The sequence below is a fragment of the Leucopleurus acutus genome, assembly GCF_964270905.1.
Source record: "Leucopleurus acutus genome assembly, chromosome: 13".
Classification (NCBI taxonomy): Eukaryota; Metazoa; Chordata; class Mammalia; order Artiodactyla; family Delphinidae; genus Leucopleurus; species Leucopleurus acutus.
In genome coordinates, this window is record NC_139155.1 from 24,083,905 (window position 1) to 24,106,397 (window position 22,493).

The 22,493-nt window shown below is 47.6% G+C and overlaps 2 protein-coding genes across 2 annotated transcripts in view; both read left to right on the plus strand.

Annotated features, from left to right (window-relative positions):
* Window positions 1-442: 442 nt before the first annotated feature.
* Window positions 443-22,493, plus strand: part of MYO5B (myosin VB) — a 396,769-nt gene continuing 374,718 nt past the window's right edge. Inside the window, exon 1 of the mRNA XM_082853383.1 lies at window positions 443-742. Within this exon, the coding sequence (XP_082709509.1) occupies window positions 716-742 (27 nt within the window). The 5' untranslated portion in view covers window positions 443-715. The remainder of the gene's footprint in view (window positions 743-22,493) is intronic.
* Window positions 12,514-21,734, plus strand: LOC309970579 (cofilin-1-like; the record flags this gene model as incomplete). The annotated part of the gene is made up of 2 exons (XM_082853043.1): window positions 12,514-13,157; window positions 21,680-21,734. The coding sequence occupies 2 exons, from the start codon at window positions 12,514-12,516 to the stop codon at window positions 21,732-21,734; spliced, it is 699 nt and encodes a 232-aa protein (XP_082709169.1).

The window sequence follows — 22,493 nt, forward strand, 5'->3', positions numbered from 1 at the left end:
TCGGCCGCAGGCATCTCTCCTTTTTATTCCTCTTCTCCCTTCTCTGGTGCTTCCTCCTCTTTTTCTCTGGTCTCCAATGGCTCCCCGCCCAGCCTCCCAGAGCGCAGTCTGCGCAGAGAGGGGGCGCCGCGCGGCAGGTGTCGGCAGCCGGCGCGCACCTGTCCCGCGAGCGCCCGGTGTCCAGCAGGGGGCGGACGGTGTCCGCTCCTCGCGCGGCCCCGCCCCTGGCCGGGAGGACCCCGCTTCGGCGCGGGGCGCGGGAGGCGCGGCCGGCCCGGCCCCCGCAGGGCTCAAAGGCGGCGGCGGCGGCGGCTCACCGGCAGCCGCCTAGGACGCGCACCCGCCCTCTTCCTCCCGCGCCGCCTCCCATACCTGAGCGGGGAGCGGCGCCGGGCGGCCTCTCCCCCGCCCGCCCGCCCGCCCCTCCTGCCGGGCCGCCGCTGCGCCGCCGCCGCCGCCGCCGCCGCGGGAGTAAAGGTCGCGCGGGCCGAGAGCGAGCCGGCCGCGGCGCCTCCAGGAAGCCGGCGGGGCAGGTCGGGAAAGAGAGAAAAGAACCGAGAAACTCTCGGGCAGCCCGGGAAGATGGCGCCAGACGGGCCGGCCGTGGACTGAGAGCCGCCGGGGCCGCGAGGAGCCGGGACCCGCCGCCCCCGGGACACGAGCGAGGGCCGCCCGCTGGCTACGGGGTCCGGGCTCGGCCCGGCCCGCGGGGGTCATGTCGGTCAGCGAGCTCTACAGCCAGGTGAGTGCGGGCCGCGCGGGGCCCGGGGTACGGGTGAGGGCTGCGGGGCGGGCGGCTCTCGGGGGGCGCCTTCTCCTGCGGCTCCGCGGGGCTGGGAGCGGCGGGGGACGCCTCTCACGCTCCCCCTCATCGCCGCCTCCGCGCCCCGAACTTCGGGTGGCGGAGAAAGTTTGGCTGTTCCGGGAGCGCCCCGCGGTGACCGCCCGCGGCTCCCGCCCCGGCCAGGACTGTCCCCCGCTCCCCGACGCTGTGCCGTCGCTGTCCTCGTCCCGGCTCCGTCCGGCTGAGGTCCCCGAACTGAGGGGGTGTCCCTGCCAGCTCGGAGCCTAGGGCGCGGGGACCGCCCCCCGCGGTGGTCGCCTGCTCGTGGACCCCACCTCGGTGCTCTGCAGCGTGAGCTCCCGAGGGCGACCCTCTCGAGTGCCAACGAGGGGGAACCCTGAACTTGGGGGTGGGGTATTCCTCAATTTGGAGGTGGGGAGAGAAGGGGACTCAACCTGCTGTGAGGGGCGCGGCGGCTCTTGGGTGGGTAAGCAGTGGGTTAAGGATGCTCGAGGGATCTGGAGAGAGCCCAGGGAAGCGCATTCTTACTTTGCCGCGGGTGGGCATTTTGAGGCGGCCCCTCTGGGTGGGCACTCGGTGGGCTTCAGTCATTGCGGGAGGGGGTCGGAGTAATGCTGACTCGGGGGTGGAGTGTGGATTTCCAGGATGTCCTCAAGGTCAGAATGGATGCGCAGGGCTCCTTCCTTAGAGTCGGGAACAGGTGCGGCCGCAGGACTCCCCGCTTCCGCAGCAGTTGCTGTGATTAAAGTTAGAGACCAGCCACCGCTTCCCGAAGCGCCCACAGCCGAGCTGCAGCCGCCCGGGCCCCCGCGAGTTTCAATTTGGCATTGAGGGGCGGTTGAGGGGGTGAGGGGCCTTTAAGCTACCCCTCCCCCCTTTAAAAAAAATAAGTTTTGGATGTCCGTACACCTCGTCCGCCGGTTTTTCTTCTCTGTGGCCGGGACACGTTTGACAGTGCTTAGTGCCCACCGATTCGTTTGCAGAGGGGTGCGCGGTGCGCTCGTGGGTTGTGGGTGTGTGATTCCCAGGACTTGGGCCCGGGCCAACAGGTCTGGGCGGGGGAGGAAGAGCTACTTCCGCATCCTCACCTGGCGACTGCTCAGAGCTGCCCCCGCGCGTGGGCGAGCCCTTCAGCTGGGTGGGCTGGCCACCCCTTTTCGTTTGAGGAATTTTCGAATCCCTTCTTCCTCCTGGAGGGGGACAGGGCCGAGGCGGGAAGACGCGAGGTGGCAGTGGAGGGTGTAACCTGGCTGGGGGCGGGGTCACCATAACCTGGTGCACCTGCTCCGCCCCCACCAGGTCCCCTGGCAGCGACCGCTGATGAAAGACAGCTTCTGAGAGGAAAGGATGTGAGATTCGAGCCAGGGGTGAAAACTGTGGCGTTTCTGGCTTTGGTAGAGCACCCTATCCCGTTTACCCGTGGGAGTCTTGGGAGGTGCCCTCGAAGTTGTTTCCCTGAAGCAGTTATCCGGAACCTCAACGGGAGGCTGGAAACCAGCGAGGCAGGGAAGCTTTGTCACACTGAAGTGCACAAAGTATACTGAGTGCACGCTCAGTATACCTGCAATATATCATCAAGTACCTTATCAGACAGTAACTAATTGCTGTATTATATGAAGCTAAAGGACGATTGAATAAACCCTTAAGTTTTGGATCCCTGTTTTTGAAAAACAAGAACACTGCGTTGCTTTTAAAGACAACTTTCAGGGAAAACGCTCAATTTGATTTTTAGTTAGAAATGAGTATACTGCATGTTAATTATTAGGAATGATGAGTTAGTGGGAGTCTGAGCTAAAGTTCCAGTGTACTTTTTCTTCTTTTAAAAAATTATTTATTTTGGTTGTGCTGGGTCTTTGTTGTGGCGTGTGGGCTCTTCATTGTGGTATGTGGGATCTTAGTTCCCTAACCAGGGATCGAACCTGGGCTCCCTGCATTGGGAGCACGGAGTCCTATCCACTGGACCACCAGGGAAGTCCCCCAGTGTACTTCTTCTTGACTTACGGATATAGGGACAAAAAGGGTTCATGAGGAAAAGGTCTTGGAAAGGCGCTCAAGGTGCTTAAGAAAAAAAGTAGCTTCGTTGGTGTGAGCGTTTGGCATACTTAGTCCAAAAAGAGTCTTAGAATTTCTCCCTAAGGCCCAGGAACTGTACCTCACTGTTAATGGGTTTCTAGTTCTTAATCATTTCTAGGTTTATGAATCTCAAATTGAGATTCTTCTGTGTCCCACGCAGTAGCTTCCAGCCAGATCGCATCTTGAGCAGCTGTTACTTTTTCTGGCAGAGTTGAACACACTTATGCTTTACTATGAGAAGCAGTTGTGTTCTTTCCTAACCACTATCACCCCACTTGCTAGGCTGGATTCTCATATGCACATGAATCGTAAATTATACAGAGAAATCGTGCCTGTGACTCAGATTCACTTTGTTTCTTGGGAGAGATGATTTGTTCATTTTAGTGTATTATCAAAATATCCAATGTTCCTTTTTATTTTTAACTTGCTAGTGGGCTTTTCTAATGTGATGAACACTGGATCCAGGCATGCGCTTTAATGTATTATGCATGATGGAAATAGTGATCTATTATGCCAACAGCATTTATGAGTGGGATGGAAATTTTAAAGCCCTTTATTGATTATACCTGTTGCTTTAGTGACATGGTAGGAACATATTGTTACTGGAATATGAGACACTTACTTAAGTATATAAATTAGCCTGTAAGTACTATAAGTAGTTTCAGGTAAGAATTTGGTATATTAGTCTATTCCCAGTTACTGAAGAAAAGACTTTCTTCTTTTCCTCCCTCCACGTTAACTGTTTTCTTGCTCTTCTCTTTGTCTATCTGTTCTCTCCAAATGGAGGCTTATATGCTATGTGGATTTCTTTTTGGAGTTGATTTTAGTCATTGGCAAAGGGCACTTCCCATAACAAAGGCACTCCTGTTTTTGGAAGACCCAACCCCTTGCCTTTGAGAAATTACTTTCTTTGTACTGAGGTTTTTCTCAGTGGGAAAAGAGAATCAGAGTCAATGCTTTGAGGGTGATGTCAAGGTGAGTCAGCCTCATCCACCCTTACAGAAACGTGGTGCTGATGATGGGCTCTCTTGTCACAGATGGCACGTATGTGACAAGTGTTAGTACTTTGCTTCCAACCCACAGGAGAAGACAATATTGTATAAATCAAATTAGCCCAGGTCCCAGGAAGATTCCCAAACATGTGCAAGCATGGTAAACATGATTTGATTATGACAAATGCAGAAAATAGTCTGGTTCTTAAAGTATAAAATACATAACCTCTCCTTCAGGCTGAATGATACAACTCTTCTCTACACAAGGGTTATTCTGGATGAAAAATTTAAACACTGCTCTCTCAAGTGATGAGGTTTTCAGGATGCTGCTTTGGTTCTAGCCAGCAGAGTGACCGGGAGATCACCAGGCTGAGACCAGCACCTTCAAATAATCCCTATCCTGGTTGGTTTTTAGTTGCTAGGTGGTGCTCTGAGCAGTGGATTTTTGAGTGCTGCTAGGAGGTGACTTTACTAGTGGACATGCCCTTTGTGTGTCAGTGATGGCTTTGAGCTCAGGGGCCTTTACGAAGGGCACTGTTTTGGGGCCAATTCCTTGGAAAGTGGAACTTGGGCTGGTGTTCTCTAACTGTCCCTTACCTGCGCATCAGGTAGTGCAGCCTTCTCCCAAGTTTCAGTCTGGAAGGCAGCAAGAGGCTCATGTTCCCCCTGTGCCCACTGGTAGAGACACGAGGACCTGGAGGCCAAGGGTAGCAGAGGCCGCTAGTACTCTTCCGCCTGCCCTGTGCTGTCCTCCAGCGCACTGCCCGGCGCTGGCTTACTCCCAGCAGTCAGCACCTGTGTCACTGTCAGAGGTTCCTGGAGCCTGAGAATTGATGTCCCCCAAGGGGACAGTCCTTTAACCAACGGGAGTATAACAGCTGTAGCTTCCAGTACCTCCACCTTGGGAACAGAACAGCTCTCTGGTGAGGCCCACGCAGTTTCCAGAGCTCCTGTGCCCCAGGCCTCTCCACTGGGGCTGCTTGGGAGAGCTTGCTTTTCAGCTGCTAGTTTCTTCCCATTTCCTTTCTGTTGACGTGCTCCTAATATTTCATTTCATTAGCTTCAGGATGACCACCCGTTAGAAGGCTGTCTGACAGCTCCAGGCCTGGTTGGAGTCTAAGTATATTATTGTGCTTATTTTGTTCAGCAGAGAGAGAGCCTTCTCTTGCTGTTGGAGGGCCTCTGAGTAGGAACTAAATCGACATTTTAAATTCTGGCATGTGTGTGTATGTGTTTTGATACCGTCATTTTCTGTGGTACAAGTTAGCTATAAACTATACTGCTTATAATATATAAGTCCACATACTGCCCTCCCTAAGTGATAGAGTATTTGTCACTATCCAGACAGGATTGTCAGGGTAAACCTGGATGGGTTTGAAATACTGGTTGACCTCTGTTTTGTAATTCAGTAGCTTCCCAAAAACCACATTAAAAAGCAGCCCATTTTGAAGTGAGCATAGCATGTGTGCCCTGGTGTACTTGTATACACAAGCACATTTTGCATCGTCATTGGACAATAAAACCGAAATACACGAAGTTAACTAACAATCCAACATGACCCATGTGCCACGAGCAGAGAGCAGATACTCATAGTTACAGACATTCTATAGAGCCATCGGTCAGGTGGGCAGTGGGACATGAGTGGGCCTGGAAGAATGAATAGGCTTTGAATACACATGGCGACTGAGAAGGGCACTGTTAGTAGGAGATGGTAGAGTGAGTTTAAGCATGGACAGCCATGAGTAGTAACTACAGTAGTATTTTAAAACTCTTATGAAAATCTTAGCCTTACAGAAAAGTTGCAAAAATAGCAGAGTTCCTGTTATATATTTCCAGATTCCCGTGATGTTAACACCTCATAAGTAAGGTGTGGTCATTGAAACCAGGAGATGAACATTTATACAACACTATTAACTTGTCCTCAAGCCTGATGGGAATTTCACCAGGTTTTCCACTACTGACCTTCCCTGGGCCAGGAGTGCATGTAGCATTCCACATTGCGTTTAGCATCACAGCTGCCTCGTCTCCTCTGATTGGTGACAGTTCCTCAGTTTCAATTTCTCCTTTTGACCTTGGCAATTGGAGAGTATTGGTCAGTTATTTTGTAGAATGAACCTCAGTTTGGGTTTGTCTGATGCTTTCCCGCGCTTAGATGGAGGTTATGAATTTGTGGCACAGAAGCGATGTGCCTCAGTGCAGCATCTCAGGAGATTGGTGATATCAGTGTCTCATTACTGATGGTGTCACTTTGATCCCTTGGTTAAGGTGGTGTCTGTCAGTTTCCTTTTCTTGAAGACTGGTATTTAGAAACTAAGATCTGGGTGCTAGGTGTGCTTATTATTGTTTATTAAATAGTCATTTAGGGATTACTGAGCCTAGAACTCAAGTGTTTGATTATGCAGCCAAGGGAAGAAGAGTCATGTATGACCTTGAAGTTTCCAGCTTGAGGATGGACAGAAATAAAGAAGTCGAGATGGGGCGAGGATAATGCTTGATTGTGACACGTTTAGTTGGGGGTGACAATGGTTTGTCTAAGTGGAAATATTTACATCTGAGGATGTATGAACGAGCTTAGAGGAGAAATGGGTTCTGGGGTTCTTGCAAATAAAAGATGCCCGGGTATTTGCTTTCCTCTAAGAAATGCAATTGTCTTACAGCATGATTTTAATAAAGATGAGATCATGACCTTGGCATGGGCAGTCTGGCCTCTTTGGTCATGATCTTGCTGTGGACCGTATGGGGGTAGTGCAGTTACACATTATCAACTCTATGACACTTCGGAGCAGATACTTTCTGAGCCTTGATAGCTTAATCTGAAAAATTGGCGTGGTAGCTGCATTATAAGGTTATTGGAGGATTATGTGATCTGACGTATGTGAAGTGCCTGCCTAGCGCAGTGTCTGGCGCACTGTATGCACCTGGCAACTGTTCATCAGCTTATTTCCCCCTTCAGTCGTGATGCTGGATGGTGGCCTTTTCTCCTAACCCTCTCCTGCCATCCTGCAGGGGTATTGGTCATAAGGGGACTTGGCGAGAGAGAAAGGGAAGAATTGCTACAAATACATAGCTACCTGAGCAATAGACAACCAAGGCATAGGGGAAAAGGTTCCTATCCCCACGGCCCCCTGGAGAAGGAGAAAGAGCAGTTTGAAAGAAGCTTGAAATTTAAGCTGTGCTTCCCAGTCTCCTATTAGAGCTTTAAAGGAAAATTAAAACAAATTTTCACCATGTTCTTTTATTACTTTTTTGTTAATACAAATGATTGTTGAAACCATTCATACAATGCAAGAAAGGCAAAGGCTCTGTAATCCCATTCGCAGACAGCTCCTCTTAACCACTGATGTGTACTAGACTAGCACCCAGTGTCCAGTAGGGTAACCACATGTGACTGTGAGCACTTGAGGTGAGGCTGCCCTAAACTGGGTGAGTACACGCCAGATTTCCAAGATTGAGTACAAAAAATGAATGTAAAATATCTCACCTATGCTTTTTTATGTTGATTAGATGTTCAAATAATATTTTGGATATAATGTGGCTACTAGAAAATTTAAAATTCCACATGTACTTTGCCTCATTTCTGTTGGGCAGTACTGCTTTAGACTTAGGCACGATGCAGGATATACTTATATGTATGGCATGATCCTATTTTTTATTTTAAATCTTAATCTACTATGGCTTTTTTCTCCCAGTAGCATATAAAGGCAGTTTTACCATTTTAATGGCTGCATAATTGGGCACTGTATGGTTGTGCTATAATGTTTTTAACCATTCCCATTTTGATGAACGTTTAATTGGTTCCAATTTTTTGATATTGTGAAAAATGTTGCAGAACGTTCTTGGAACCTTTCAGTATTTTTAGGATAAATTCCCCAAGGTGGAATTCCTGGCATGCACTTTTATGAGTCTTCATCGATAAGGCCAGTAGTCTCCAGAAAAGAACTGGTCTGTTTCTTCACCCCTCCCAGGCACTGGTCATTGTTTCCTCTTTTTAAACGGACACTGAACAGTTTATTTTTGTTTAAAGTTGACTTACATTGGAGGGTTGAGCACCTTTTCATATGCTTGGTGTGTTCATTTGTAGTTTTCTTTGTATTTCCTCTGTTAAGACATTATTTATAATTCTGTTTTTAATCATTAAATGATTATATTTTTAGACATAGGAAGTCGTGGAAACCAGAATGTTCAGGATAAAATATTACAAATACATATTTTAAATAAGGCACCTTGGCATGAGTTTCTCCCTTGCTTGTTTGGAGCTTACGCATCTGTCAGCCCTACAATTGGAAAAGCACTGGTTATGATAGGTACCATTTATCAACTGCTTTTGAGCCCAGTCCTTTCTAAGAGCTGTATGTTCACTCATTTAATAATAACACTATGATGTAGGCACCCCCATCATCCTCATTTACAAACGACGGACCTCTGCCTTACTTGTCCAAAGCCACACTCCTCGTCTGACCACTCTGCTGCCTTCCACGAGGTTCTGTCCCAGTGATGGTGGGTCTGGAACATCATTTGTGCATAAAAGAGGCCCTAACATGGAGCGTCCTTTCTACCAGCACTGCCCTGCCTGCCAGCAGCCGGGAGAAAGGAGAAAGGAAAGTCTCTGAGTACAGAAAAAGGGCAGATGGTCTGACCCATAGTTCTTCCCTCGGGGATCTGCTTTGCCTTCCACCACCACACGCAGCCCCTAGACAGCCTGGTGCTTCTTAAAACTGTCCCACATTTAGGCAGAACCCTTGTTTTTGGCTCTCCTTAGGCCACGTAAGCCCCGAAAGAGGGTCACATCTTCAAAAAGGGGTAAATATAACAATCAAAAGGTGTACATGAAACTCAAGCAGTGTAAAATTACTTGATTTTAAATCTAACCCTCCCTTCATCCCAGGGCACTGGTCTGCTTTCTAGCACTTTCCCTGTCTCCATCTCTTTCTGAAGCATCTTCTTTCCTATCCTGCTTGATGTCTGATGGGCGTTTCGTTCCCTTTCTGAGCTAAGATCAGGGAAGTAGGTCTGAGACTCCTGGAAGCTCTCTCCCATCTGCCCACCTAGCTGAAGGTTTTCACATTTATGGGTGTGCCCTGCTCACTGCCTATTGGCTGGACAGGTGTTTGGAAAATGAGCTCACCTTCACTCAGGATGTCAGCTTGACCATCAGAGACAAGGCCCCTTCCTCCCAGCATATGAGGGGAGAGCCTTACAGGAGGATACCCAGGACCCAGACCATTGCCTATTACAACTTTAGGTTCTTATCGGGGACTTTGTCAGAGCACTTTGGAAGCTCCTCCAAGCTGAGCATTTTAGGTTTGATATGAGGAGGAGGTCCTCAAGTTGTTTGGGTCCTGGTGTAGGTGAGCACTGGTATATCTTGCTAACTTGTTGTGGGAATGATCAAGCTTATGTATCTGAGCTCCAAGTTAATGGCATATAATGTTCCTCTTAAAGTTTATTCAAGGGCCTATGCATTATTACTCTCCTTTGAACAATTCTAATAGTGACATGGGCCCTGTGGGCTTTTCTGTCTTTTGCTGAAGTTTGGGGAAGAATGAAGAGGCCCATCAGGAAAGATACTTAATGATTTTCCTGTAGAGCTTTTGCCATTATAAAACTCAAACGTGTAGTGGCATGAAATCCTAAAAGGAATGAGAATACCTAGATGCCTTCTGCATGGAATTCAAAGACTCGGCTTATAATCTCTTCAGCACTAAGCAATTCAGGTCCCCTGGCTTAGAGACTCCACAAGAAAAAAGGTACCGGGCAGTAGGTTGTCAGTTCTACTGTATCGTGACCTGGCTACTGTGTATTTATGGGGTAGATGAAAAGGTAACATATTTGAATTGGTAAATTGTGCTGTATTCAACTATCTTTGTGTGCCCTGGCCTTTCAGTTTAGACTCTGGTTTAATTTCCTTTTGCTAACTGCCCACCCAGACCCCAGTGCAGTCCCACCAATGGTAAGATGCATGCTCAGAACCTATTACCTGACTTCATATGATGCCCAGCTTAGGTATCACTTAAGGTGTTTCAGAGAGGAATCCACACAGAATCGACACCATTTTTATGAATTTCTGAAATCACCAAAATGAACAGTATTGGTGAAGGATATACATGTGATAAAATGAGTAAAAACCAGGGAATGAGGGAAAAGGCAACTAGAATAGTAGGTATCCGGGGAGGGTGGGGCTGGCGGGGGAACGGAAGTGGGAACAGCACTGCTAGCGGGCTACGAGGTTTCCTGACGGGTTCACGGGTATTCATTTTATCACTGTGCTTCATCACTTACATATTAAAAAAAGGTGATTCTGCAGAAAATAGGGTGAGTTACAAAGCCAAAGTTTAAAAAACTTTGAGATTGTAGGTAGTTTTAGAATGTGTTTCACTGCGTGCAATCGACGGTTGGGTGTGTATATTTGCACAGCTGCTCTCGTTGAAGATGTAGGTTGAATCTTCTGCTCACATCCCTCACTTTTCCCAAGGTAGGGTTTTGCGTACTGTAGGGACTCAATAAATGCCCTTGAATTGGTTTAAAGACCACCTGTACTCCCTTCCTGTTTCCAGGCCATAGCCCTTCGAGGAAAGCCCTTTCTTCACCAAGGAACCACATGTACCGTCATGTTATCTGTCACTTTGGCTTAGGGTACCTGGTGGAAAGCCCATCTGTATCCCCTGGCACTTGCCTGAATCTGTGGGATGTGGAGCCCCTGTCAGGAGATAATTAAATGTTGTTTTTCTTCTTTTTTATTGTTGTGCGCAAAGGCTTGGCACAAGGTATGAACGTGGGTTAATAGCAAAGCAACATTTGTGGATATGAACGCTAATATAACTGCCTTGTTTTGGAACATCCTAATTTCACACAATTTTGATCACGTGTATTTTTTTGCTCTTACCTTCCTAAGGTTATCATTTACATTAAAAGCATAATAATTTTTTTCGCTTAGCTCAAGTTTTTATTAACAGTCTCATCAAGACTCATGGATACTTGCGTGATTAGGTGGGGGTGAATACGGACTCCATCCTTCCTGTGAGATCGAACAAAGCAGGCAGCAGTGAGTCAGGGAGGAAACATCGGATCGAGTTTGCTTCAGTCGTCTTCTCCCACAGGAACAATAATAATACTCATGGTTTTCATCTGAAGATTCATACCATCTTTTATGTTCATCACTTGGCCAACACCTGTAGAGAGCACTTTCTACCTGCAGTGATGCGTCACAGCCCATGCGTGAGGCAGAGAGGAAGAGCCCATCCCTGCAAAGTAGTCTCTGACCTTGAGTTCTTCCAGTCCAGTGGTTCATTTGTTGTATGAATAAGTATTAAGGAGGTATTTGTACATTAAAAGGAGATAAATTTCTCTGTCTTGTTTCATCAGATTGAATCAAATTCTTAATTTGCTTACACTTGCTAATGAGAGCTAATGTGTATTTGTGAAATAAAGAAAATGAATGTCTCCTTAGCCACAAACTAGTGTTTCTTTGCTATCAAGCTGCTTGCTTTTTTAATGGTCATTTTACTGTGTATACATGTGTGTAACTATGTAACAAGCTGGGTGCACCGAAATGGTAAGAATACCCTTAAAATGTGATTTTTTATGACTAACACGTCCGATCCTACCTGTGTGAATGCTGGTTCCTTCGGGATGTTCCCTTTGGCAGAGGTACAGGGATACTGGAGCTCATCAATACTTCTTCTGAAATTGGCTTCAGATCTGATGATGCATTCTTTTTCCTTTGTATGGTGGCAAAATCTGTGCCTGGAAGGTATGCTTTCTTTTCTGGAAACAGCCAAGAGTTATTCAGAGAACTAAGCTGGTTGAGTAAGGTAGGAATTCACTGACTTATATTTCTGTTACAGGCAAAGTGTGACTTGCAGGTACTGATGACAGTTGTGTGTGGCCTCTTACTAGCTGTCATCCTCAGGAGAAGTAGTCAGGCTTCAGATGCTCTCAGTGATCAATCAGTGTAGAGCCTCCCAGGCTGTTAGGAAAATACTCATTTGAATGTAGCAGTTCTGGTTTGTTTGGTTAAAAACTTAAAGGCTCACCACATTTTATAGTAACACTGCTTTATAGTCCCATTTAAATATATATGTATGTTAACTTATTACATGGCATATAGTTGCCTCAGCGTTATGACAAGTATAATAACATTAATGAATACTTACTGATTTAAGAATCAAATGGAAAGCCCATTCCACCTAATTTCCTAAAATGCTCTTTTGAAAGTAGATGGAAGGATGATCCTTTTAAAAAAAGTTTAAAAATTTTTGGCTGTGTTAGGTCTTTGTTGCTGCATGTGGGCTTTCTCTAGTTGCGGCGAGTGGGGACTGTTCTTCGTTGCAGCGTGTGGGCTTCTCATTGTGGTGGCTTCTCTTGTTGCGGAGCATGGGCTCTAGGCACGCAGGCTTCAGTAGTTGTGGCGCACGGGCTTAGTTGCTCCACGGCATGTGGGGTCTTCCCGGTCCAGGGCTCAAACCCGTGTCCCCTGCATTGGCAGGCAGATTCTTAACCACTGCGCCACCAGAGAAGTCCCGAAGGATGCTCTTTGTACCTTCGTACCCCTGCTATGCATCAGGCAGGATAAGAAAGGAAGGCAGAGCAGTATTATTTGCAATTGCCAAAAGGAGGAAGCAACCCAGTGTCCATCATGAATGGATGGAGAAACGAAGTGGGGTACATCCATACAAAGGAACATTATTCAGCCTTAGAAAGGAAGGACGTTGGTTCAGTCGGATCTGGGCACTGGCTGCAGTGACTCCTGTCTTTTCTGGCTCTCCTCGCTATGTCCCTTTCACTTCTAGAAATGCGGTCCCCAGTGTGGCTGTCTCTGGTGTCATCAAAGTGTTCAATGACTTGAAGGTGAGTAAGTCATCTTCACCAGAGGATGTGAAGAAGCGCAAGAAGGCAGTGCTCTTCTGCCTGAGCGAGGACACGAAGAACCTCAGCCTGGAGGAGGGTGAGGAGATGCTGGTAGGTGATGTGGGCCAGACTGCAGACGACCCCTATGCCATCCTTGTCAAGGTGCTGCCACACAAGGACTGCCATTACGCCCTCTGTGATGCAGCCTGTGAGACCAAGGAGAGCAAGGAGGAGGCCTGGGCCCCTGAGTCCGCACCCCTGAAGAGCAAAATGATCTATGCCAGCTCCAAGGATGCCATCGAGGAGAAGCTGACGGGGATCAAGCATGAATTAGAAGCAAACTGCTACGAGGAGGTCAAGGACCACTGCACCCTGGCAGAGAAGCTGGGGGCCAGCGTTTTCATCTCTCTGGAGGGCAAACCCCAGACCTGCCCATGGGGGTTGCAGGCTGCCCCCTTCCTGCCAGACCAGAGGGGCTGGGGGGGTCCCAGCAGGGGGCGGGCAATCCCTTCACTCCAGTTGCCAAACAGCCTCCCCACCTCCTGGACCATCCTCCTCCCTCCATCCCTGAAGGTTCTGGCCTTCCCAAACTGCTTTTTTTTTTTTTTGCGGTACGCGGGCCTCTCACTGTCATGACCTCTCCCGTTGCGGAGCACAGGCTCCGGACGCGCAGGCTCAGCGGCCATGGCTCATGGGCCCAGCCGCTCCGCGGCATGTGGGATCTTCCCGGACCGGGGCACGAACCCGTGTCCCCTGCATTGGCAGGCGGACTCTCAACCACTGCGCCACCAGGGAAGCCCCCAAACTGCTTTTGATCTTCTTGGGTTGAAGCAGATTAAGTTCAAACAGGGGTATGCCTGGGGGAAGGAGCACTGTATTTTTTAACACCCCAGTTCCCCATCTGTTCCTTCCCTTTCCCATGCTGCCAACTTCTAATAGCAGTAGTGACTCTGTCCTTGTGTGTTTAGTTCTGTATATAAATGCAGTGTTGTAGAGATGACCCCTCCCCGTGCCGCCTGGTTCCCCTTCCCTTTTTCCCCGGTCGTGGCCACTCATGGAAGCAGGACTAGTAAGGGACCTTCAATTAAAAACAAACAAAAAACAAAGGAAAGAAGGACATTCTGACACATGCTAAACATTGATGAACCTTGAGGACATTATGCTAAGTGAAATAAGCCAGTTATAACGTGACAGATACTGTGTAATTCCACTTACAAAGGTATCTGCAGGAGTCAAATTCATAGAGACAAAGCAGAATGGTGGTTGTGGGAGGGAGGGGAGAGTAGAGAGTTGTTTAAATGGATGCGGAATTTTCAGTTTTGCAAGATGAGAAGTTTTGGAGATGCCTGGTGGTGATAGCTGCACAACAATGTGAATGTGCTTAATGCCACCGAACTGTACATTTAAAAATGGTGATGATAGTAAACTATGTGTATTATACCACAATTACAAAAACTCTGGAGAGAAAAGGGCAGGGAAAATACGGTGGTCAAGAGTATAACCTTTAGACTCGATAGACCTGGGTTTTGAGTATTGGTGTCCTGTCTGTGTCACCCTCGTACCACACCACCTCCCCCCCCCCCCCGCCCACCCTGCCCTGGCATTTACCAGCTGTGTGACCTTAGACAGTTGCTCAACTTCTAGGCTTCATTTATCTGTAAAACAGGGGTAAGAAGCTAGTACAGCCCTCAGAGGCTTGTTGATGAGATAAAATGAGAACACGTGAACTGTATTAGTTGGTGCTAATCCTGTTGCTAGGAGAAGGTCTTGTCCTTGGGAAGCCGCAGTCCAGTGCAGGACAGTGTGGGGTGAGAGCCTGAAGGGCTGGGAAGGTTGCTGTGGGTGCTGATTCACTGGTTCCAACTCCTGCATGTGGGGCGGCCCGCCTTGGATTGGGTCCTCTCATTTAGCAGAGCACCAGCATTGGTGGAGAAGCTCTAGGGCTGTGCACATGCTTTTCCTCTTTCAGGTGTGGGGAAGGAAAGAACAAAAGGAGTCTTAAAGTCCTGGCTTTGTGACCACCTATCATCTCAAATCTTCAACCCTAGCACTCCAGACCTAACTGTTCTATAGCTTAAAATTGTGGATGCCCCCGATTGTACCGGGAGGAGCATCCCACCTTGACACCACTAACAGGATGCCTGTATCTGTCTTTTGCGCTTCCTGGCACTTGGCGGATGTCTATATCTGTCTATTGCTCTTCCTGGCACTTGGCGTTCTAGGCTATTTTGGTTGCAAGGGCACTTCAAGATGTAGGCTCTACTCTAAGGATGCTGTCTTAGGAACCAGGCTTAGCTGATCTGAGCAGCCTGGCCTAAGAGATCAGCACAGTATTAGGATACCAGAAAGATGCTCACCCTTTCTGAGACTTTAGGGACCAGGTTATCCTGTCAGCAGCAGGGATGCGTTTCCTTCCATGCCAGTGCCATTAATGTGACTCAGTTACTCTTGGCTCTGCCCTTTTCCCAGTCTTCTTACCACCGCCTTGGATTAAACACCCCTTCCTGAATCTCCAGTTCCAGTTTAGATTGGCTGTACTATCTGCTGTTATTCCCGTGTCACTAATGGCAAAAGCTTTAAAGCTTTTGTAGAAAGCAGACTCTTGATTGGCTGTTCCTAGGCAGGTACACCTGGTCCAAGGAGCTTCTGAAGATGGATCATCACTGAGAACCATGTGTCTCCCTCAGAAGAGGCTGTGGATGTTACAGGCACTAGAGCTATGGTTTTCCCACTTACAGGTGCATCGGAATGACCCAGAGAACTAGCAAAAATGTAGGTGCTGCTTCTCATCCCCGTAGAGTAGGATTTGGGGGATTGAGCCTGGGATTGGTTTTGTGTTTTGCTAGGTCATGGCTATTTGTGGTACTTGGATCCTTCTGCTTGAGTTTCTAATCTGGTTTTTGACTATTGTCAATCCCTGCCTTGGTTTCTGGTGGTGGTTTCCACATCTGACCTGCTATTAGACCCTAAAAACAACACTGGGATATGGGCTTTCACATCTATTAACATAGATGTTAAAACAGCTATTACAATAGTCCAATAATAGACTTTTTTCTTCCTTTTTGGGTTTTGTGTGTCTCCTCTGCTAAAAGTATTCTACATCTTCTTTTTCTCCAAGTGCTTCCTCTACTTCCTCCCTCCTCCCTTGCCTCACATTCCTTAACCTTCTGTAATGTATCCTTAATAAAAGCTCTAGGGATTGCCCACTGCATTAATATCCCTGAAATCTGACCGGCAGTATTAAAACCACTGCCAGGCTGCTAGGGTTACACAACACTCAGCCATGTAGAGAGCCCGTACTGAATGGGGCAGACGCTAAGGGTATCAGCATGAACTGTGCTCAAGTCGCAATGTGAACCATCGCAGAAATCAGAAACTGCCTTAAATGCTGGCCGCAGAATAATGTGTCCAGGGCTATAAATAATTCCAGCAGCCCTGGAACTGTAGCCTATATCTAAAGCGATGTAGCTAAGTGCCAGCCAAATAACTAGTTAGGCTATAATTGTTTTCCACTTTATCTCACTCAGTAAGTCAACTTTGGCTTAATGCTGGAATTTGAAATCTCGCCTTAACGTTTCTTGTGCTTTGCCAGGGGGGGTCAGTGGTTGCAGTTTCCTGATGAGCTATGTTCATGCATCTCCGGTTTTTCCTGTGAATTTACAGGGCACCTTAAGAAATTATAATTCTTCAGTTATTCGCTGTGGTAAACAATGGTTAGAATTTGAGTTCATGGCACTGAGATGGGAAGTTTGATCGTTTTCAGTCATACACGTTCTGGTTTAACAGCGTTACACAAGTGGGAAGTAGCACTGATGCTACTCTGTGCCAGTCTGGGCTGTGAACTCTGAGTCTGAAGCTTTATTTTGTGGAGATGTCCATTTTCAGCTCATCATGATGGCCAGAATTGCCCTCACCCACAGCTGAAATGTCTTCCATTCTTGGTCTCAATTGGTTGGGCAGTGTTATGAAACCGATACAAGTATTTGAGACTCTTCTTGATGTCAGGCACAGCGCTGGATGTAAGAGGCGCATGGTCCTCATTAACTTACAATTATATTCCATGTAATAAGCACCATCCAGGAGTAGTGAATGAAGGAAGTGTCTTACCAAGAGGACAAGGGTGGTAGGACGTGACCCCCGTGTAGTAGGAAGTTGTTGAGGTTCTTGGGCTGTCATGGCAGCTCTTAAGACAGTGGTTTAGGAGGAAGTCTCACCTCTTCCCTCCTGTCAGTCCCTCAACGGGCCCTTCTGTCTCCTGCCTCTTAGCGTGGGGAAGGGCATATCCTCCCTCTGCCCCAGAACCACACTTCATTGGGTAGTGATGAAGCTCAGAATCGCATCACCCAGGGACTTCCAGCCTCCAGAGCTGTTCCTTCTCTGAGCTCTGTCTTCTCAGAGCTCACGGAATGGGGGCCCCATTTGTCTACTTGGAAGACTGCTTTTCCTCCCTCCAGCCTCAGGGGCTCAAGTCTGCAGGTAGAACAGCTGGTTGGATGTAGGGGACATCCAACCAGCTGACTGGATAGGAAAGGATAGGGCTGAAGTTTGGTTTGTGTAGCCTTTTAAGATGGAGAAAACATCAAATAGTGATGTCAAAGAATGCTTCCCATAAATTACCATGCTATTTGAGGAGGAAGGTGAAGATGAGAGTATATAAAATCCAAACAAAATGTTTATAAGCTGTTATAAGGGTATGTTTATTGTACTCTTCTTTTTAGAGCATAAAGATACAGTGTTACCCGAAGTATGGAAGAGTATTTGCATGAATCTTTTCAGAGCTGCCTCTAACACTGAGCTGAACCTCTGCAGCTTATTCCTGAGAACAAAGTTAATTTAGCATCAACTTGTATCCATAAAACTTGGATTATCTTGATTTATGTAACTGTTTTAGTTTTACTCTTTTCCCATTGTTTTAAGTGGGTATCATATGAAGTTTTCTCAAAGCTTGGTGTTCATCATCTCCCTTATAAAATAGTACTTTTAATCTTAACAAATAAGTGTTAACTATGGTTTGTCTGGTGCTGGTGCACTAACTTGACTTAAGGTGATTCAAACATAACCAGAAATACAGGCAAGAAACATGTGCCAATAACTTTTTCACCTGGGATGATAAACGATGATCATAAGAGTGCACAATTGTCTTCTAGGCAAAGAACTGTAGTTTCTTAAATTGTTGCAGGCTTTAGAAAAGGCTATGGATTTTACGTACTGTAGTGAGATTGCTATCACATTAACCTCTTTACAACCTCTTTCTTATCAAGACGATGATTAACAATGGTGAGTGTTCAAAATGGAAGTTTTGCAAAGTTCCGTGTGAACTTTGTGTGAACTGTGCCGGTGGTGGCTCCTGGTTGGCCATCATGAAGTATCAGCCTGGATTGAGGACGAGGTGTGGAGGGGAGGATGAATTTGAAGATGTGAGAAAACAGATGTCCTTTGAAGAGGACTGAGTAATGGTGGCGCAATCCTAGAGCTTGGGTAAATCTGGCTCATGGATACACCGAAATATCAGGTATTCAGCATGTGTGTGGGCAAAGGCAAACAATTGCCAAGAAACCAACCAACTGGAAAACAAAAAAAAAATCAGTTGCGTGAGTCATCACCCTGCTTAGTGAGGATGTGCATTGGGGCGAGGGTGAGATGGAAGGAGGGAATCTGTTTCCTGAGGCAGCTCAGAGCCTCTCGAAGTGAGAGGTTCTGAAGCGAAGTCAGCCTCTTGAAGCATCTCACTGTGATGGACAGTGTGAGAGATTTTCAAAGGTGATTTTGCTACTGCATGATTTTTGCTTTATTATTGACTTTAGAATCAAGCTTCCTCACCGCCCCCAAGATGTGACTCCCCTACGTTCTGATGTTGATGACATATTTTTAAGGGATCTCTAAAAACAGAGCTAGAGGTAGCTGCCTAGAAGAGAAAAGTGCATGGAAACTATGGCACATGAAGAACGGCTGGGGGGCCCCAGGCATAGAGGCCAGAAAAAAGGAGATATAATCCTGGAATGTATAGGGCTGTCATGTGGAATTCATGTGTTTCCTCTCTGAGTTCATCTGAGGGTCATAGTGATCATCAATGGGTATGTGCAGGGAGGTGAGTTGAGCTCGGGGTCCAGAAGCACACGGCCCCCAGTAGTGGAATGGGCTGCCTTGTGTGGAAGTGAGGGCTTCATCTCTGCAGGTATCTTAGCAGGTTGGGCACCATCCAGCAAAGGATGCCACGGGGGGTGCCTTAGAATGGGAATTTGACCCATACGCACTTAACTTCTTGCCCACCTTGAAAGGTGGCTAGCAATGGCTGCTTCTTGGGAAGGAAAAATATAAAACTAAGGTGAGAAGGAATAATTACAAATGAACAGTAAAAGGAAGGAAGGAGTAAACCACATGCGATTCTACTCATCTATAAAAGGAAACCTAAAGAAATTTGTTTTCTGATTTTTGTTTCTCTTAGAGAAATAAGTTTCCAACTCACTTGAATTTATTCTAAGAAGGAGAATTACAAAGCTTTAATTGATTCAGTACAAAATAGTTTAAAATGTGCTTTAGTTCCATGTTTTGGTGGTGGTGATTCACTGGTGGGAGGTAGAAACGCAGTGTAAGAGGACCACCTGTTACCTTTCTTTTAGGAAGAAGCTGTGTGTAGGTTGCAGGTTTGGATGCATACAGGAAGGCGGTGAGGAAGGCGGTGAGAATGAATGAAGGAGATCAGACGAAGGGCGATCAAGGTGGAGGGGTAGTGTGAAAGTCGAGGTAGGTGGGCACAGCGTGGGCTCTGCCATGGACTGGGCTGGTGCTTTGTGGACCCCTTTGCAGAGAATATTGCTCTGGTCAGTCCTAGAAGAAAGGCAGCTTGTAGCAAAGCGGGGTCAAATCCCCTGAGAGGCTGGCTGGGACCTGATTTGCCTTTTTCAGATGTCAGTTTCTTGTAATGCTCTGGAAGCTGCTGATTTAGCTCCTCCTAGTGACAGATCAGAGACGTGCTGCTGTGGCGTGTCTGGCGTGGCTGGCTGCCTTCTGACTCCTCCGGCCGTCACTCTGCTCGCCACTTGACAGGAGCCCTGGCATGGGGCATGTTCTTCTAGGAAAAGGGCCTGCTGTCTGAGGTCAGATGTCTTCTGGTGTCGCAGCGTGTCTGCATCAGGCAGATCACTAGCACCCTGTGTGAGGCATTTGTATGAGCAACTGAAAGAGAAATATCTACGGTGAGAGGCACAGAGGCCAGCGTGGTGTGATGGAGAGAGCACGGGACTCTCCGCTTGGAGTGATGTCTTACGTGACACTAACTTCCGCTAAATAGTGGCACGTCGATGACCTGCCTGAGTGACACAGTGTCACGTACCTCTCTGGACCTCGGTTTCCTCACTTGCTGCATGAAGGGGGTAGGACCAGATCTCTTGCGCTTCTTCCCTCTCTAAGATTCTGTGAAAGTGTCAATCTCTGAGTCCCAATCTGTACGTTTAAAAAATAACGATGCTGCCTCTTCCAGATTTCTTTCCTGACCCACTCAGAGAGGGAAATTGTTCAACCTGGAAGTATGAATTTCCAAAAGTGACTGTCTCAGAATGACAGACCCTTAGGAGCAGAGTTGTTTGTTGCTATTCCTTGTTCTCCCCATGCTCTCCTGTGTTCCAATAGGTGGCATGATCCAATTAATCCTCCAGGCTTTAATCCTTAGGCCCCAGATCCAGGCATCTTCCCCTCAATACCCAGTCTGTCTGCAGGTCCTGTTGACTCAACTTCCAAACAGAGCCTGGAGCCTCACTTTTCAGCCCCTCACTACCGACCTGTGCAGCCCCCAGGTCTCTGGCCTGGGTAGTGGCAACAGTCTCCTAACTGGCTCCCCTGCTTTTTCCTCTCCTTCCAGTCTGTTCTCCACACAGTAGTCAGGTCATTTTTGTAAAATGTCACTTGGATTCTGTCACTCCTTTGCTCGAAACCATCCAGCTGTTTCTCTTTGCGTTTGGAAGAGAATCCAACCCCCTGCTAGGCCTGCCTACAGGACACTATCCATGATCTGGTTCCTGCTTGTCCTGACGCATTAGTGTTCCGTCTTCCTCACTGGCTGGTTCCATCCCTGCTGGCCTCCTCCTTGTTTGTTCACTGAACACTGCAGACTTCTTGCCACCTCAGTGCCTTTGCCCTGGTCCTTCTCCATTGATGTTCTCTCCCAGGTCTCTGCGCTGGTGGCTTCTCATCACGCACCTGCTCACCTGCTGAGTCGGGTCCTCAGACTCCTTCTCTGTCACCCACTCAATCCATTACCCTGTTTTATTTTTCTCTTTGTGCTTTTCAGTACCTGGCTCTTTTGTTGGCTTGTCTTCCTTACCTAGATTCTGGTCCATGAGAGCAGCAGCTGCTCGCTCATTGCTGAATCACCAGGGCCTAGAACATGTGTAGCACGTAGAATGTGCTTGAGAAACATTTTTTAAACAAATAAAATGACATTACATTAAAGATGGGCTTTATAAAGTAATGCTGCAATTGGCCAACTCCCCTAACCTGTGTTACAGATTTTTCAGGATTATAATGAGGGAGATGGACCCTATGACTGAGTAGGAGAGTCCTGCTTGGGTACTGAGCCTGGCCAAAGCTCACTGTGCTAGGACCCCCTGTATAGGAATATATTGGGAATTCCAGTTCCCTAGGCCTGGGTATCAGTGTGCTTTCTCTTCTGGGCCAGTCTCTTTGCCTTCATTCATTCATTCCCTCACACTAACATGTTGGGATGTCCTAGTGCAGTTTTGCTTTAATGAACACAGGCCCCCAGTGGTCGTTACAATGAAGGTCTTTGCTGACTGAACAGATTTGAGCAGCCATCCTGGTTAGATCCCCTTTAGAACCCACGTGTATTTTTTGGTAAATAGGCACAAGGAGGAGGATCTATTGCTGCGTTTCCAAATCTAGTTTTGGATTTGGTTGTTAGATGAGGAGCCTCTTCTGGTTCTTCCCCTGTAATCTTCTCTCTCAGGTTTGCTTCGAAGGTGAAGCGTGTGGGTCTGTGCTCGGCACTCGCTGCACGGTAACCGTTTGTGACGGCTGGTTACCCATGTAGGATCATCCACACCCGTGTTGTGACTTACTGACAGAAGTTTGGTCTTAACACAACCCCTCCCCCACGCAGCCATGTGCCTTGGGCTGAAAAAACACTAGAACCCACGAGAATTCTAGACTTCTTGTCATGAGAGATAGAAGCGTCTTTCTGTTTAAGCTGGTTTGAAGCCTCTCGTAGCCAGAGCATCATGACTGATGTACTGTCAGTTGATCATTGCCTCGTATGGTCCACTCTTTCCCACTGGCAGGATCAATCCACTCAGCACCTTCTGAACATACCTTGAGCTTTTCTGCGTCCGTGCTGTATCTACCTGGAATATGCTTTCCCTCTCTAAGTTCATTCTTCCAAGACCAAGTTCAAACTTTAGCTTTTTGCATAAACCCTGCCTACTTCAGCCTAACGAACTTCTATTCTCTGTAATCTGAAGCAGTTACTGTAAGCGCTGTGCATCCGTAAGCGCTGTGCATCCGTAAGCGCTGTGCATCCGTAAGCGCTCTCCATCCGTAAGCGCTCTCCATCCGTAAGCGCTCTCCATCCGTAAGCGCTCTCCATCCGTAAGCGCTCTCCATCCGTAAGCGCTCTCCATCCGTAAGCGCTCTCCATCCGTAAGCGCTGTCCATCCGTAAGCGCTGTCCATCCGTAAGCGCTGTCCATCCGTAAGCGCTCTCCATCCGTAAGCGCTCTCCATCCGTAAGCGCTCTCCATCCGTAAGCGCTCTCCATCCGTAAGC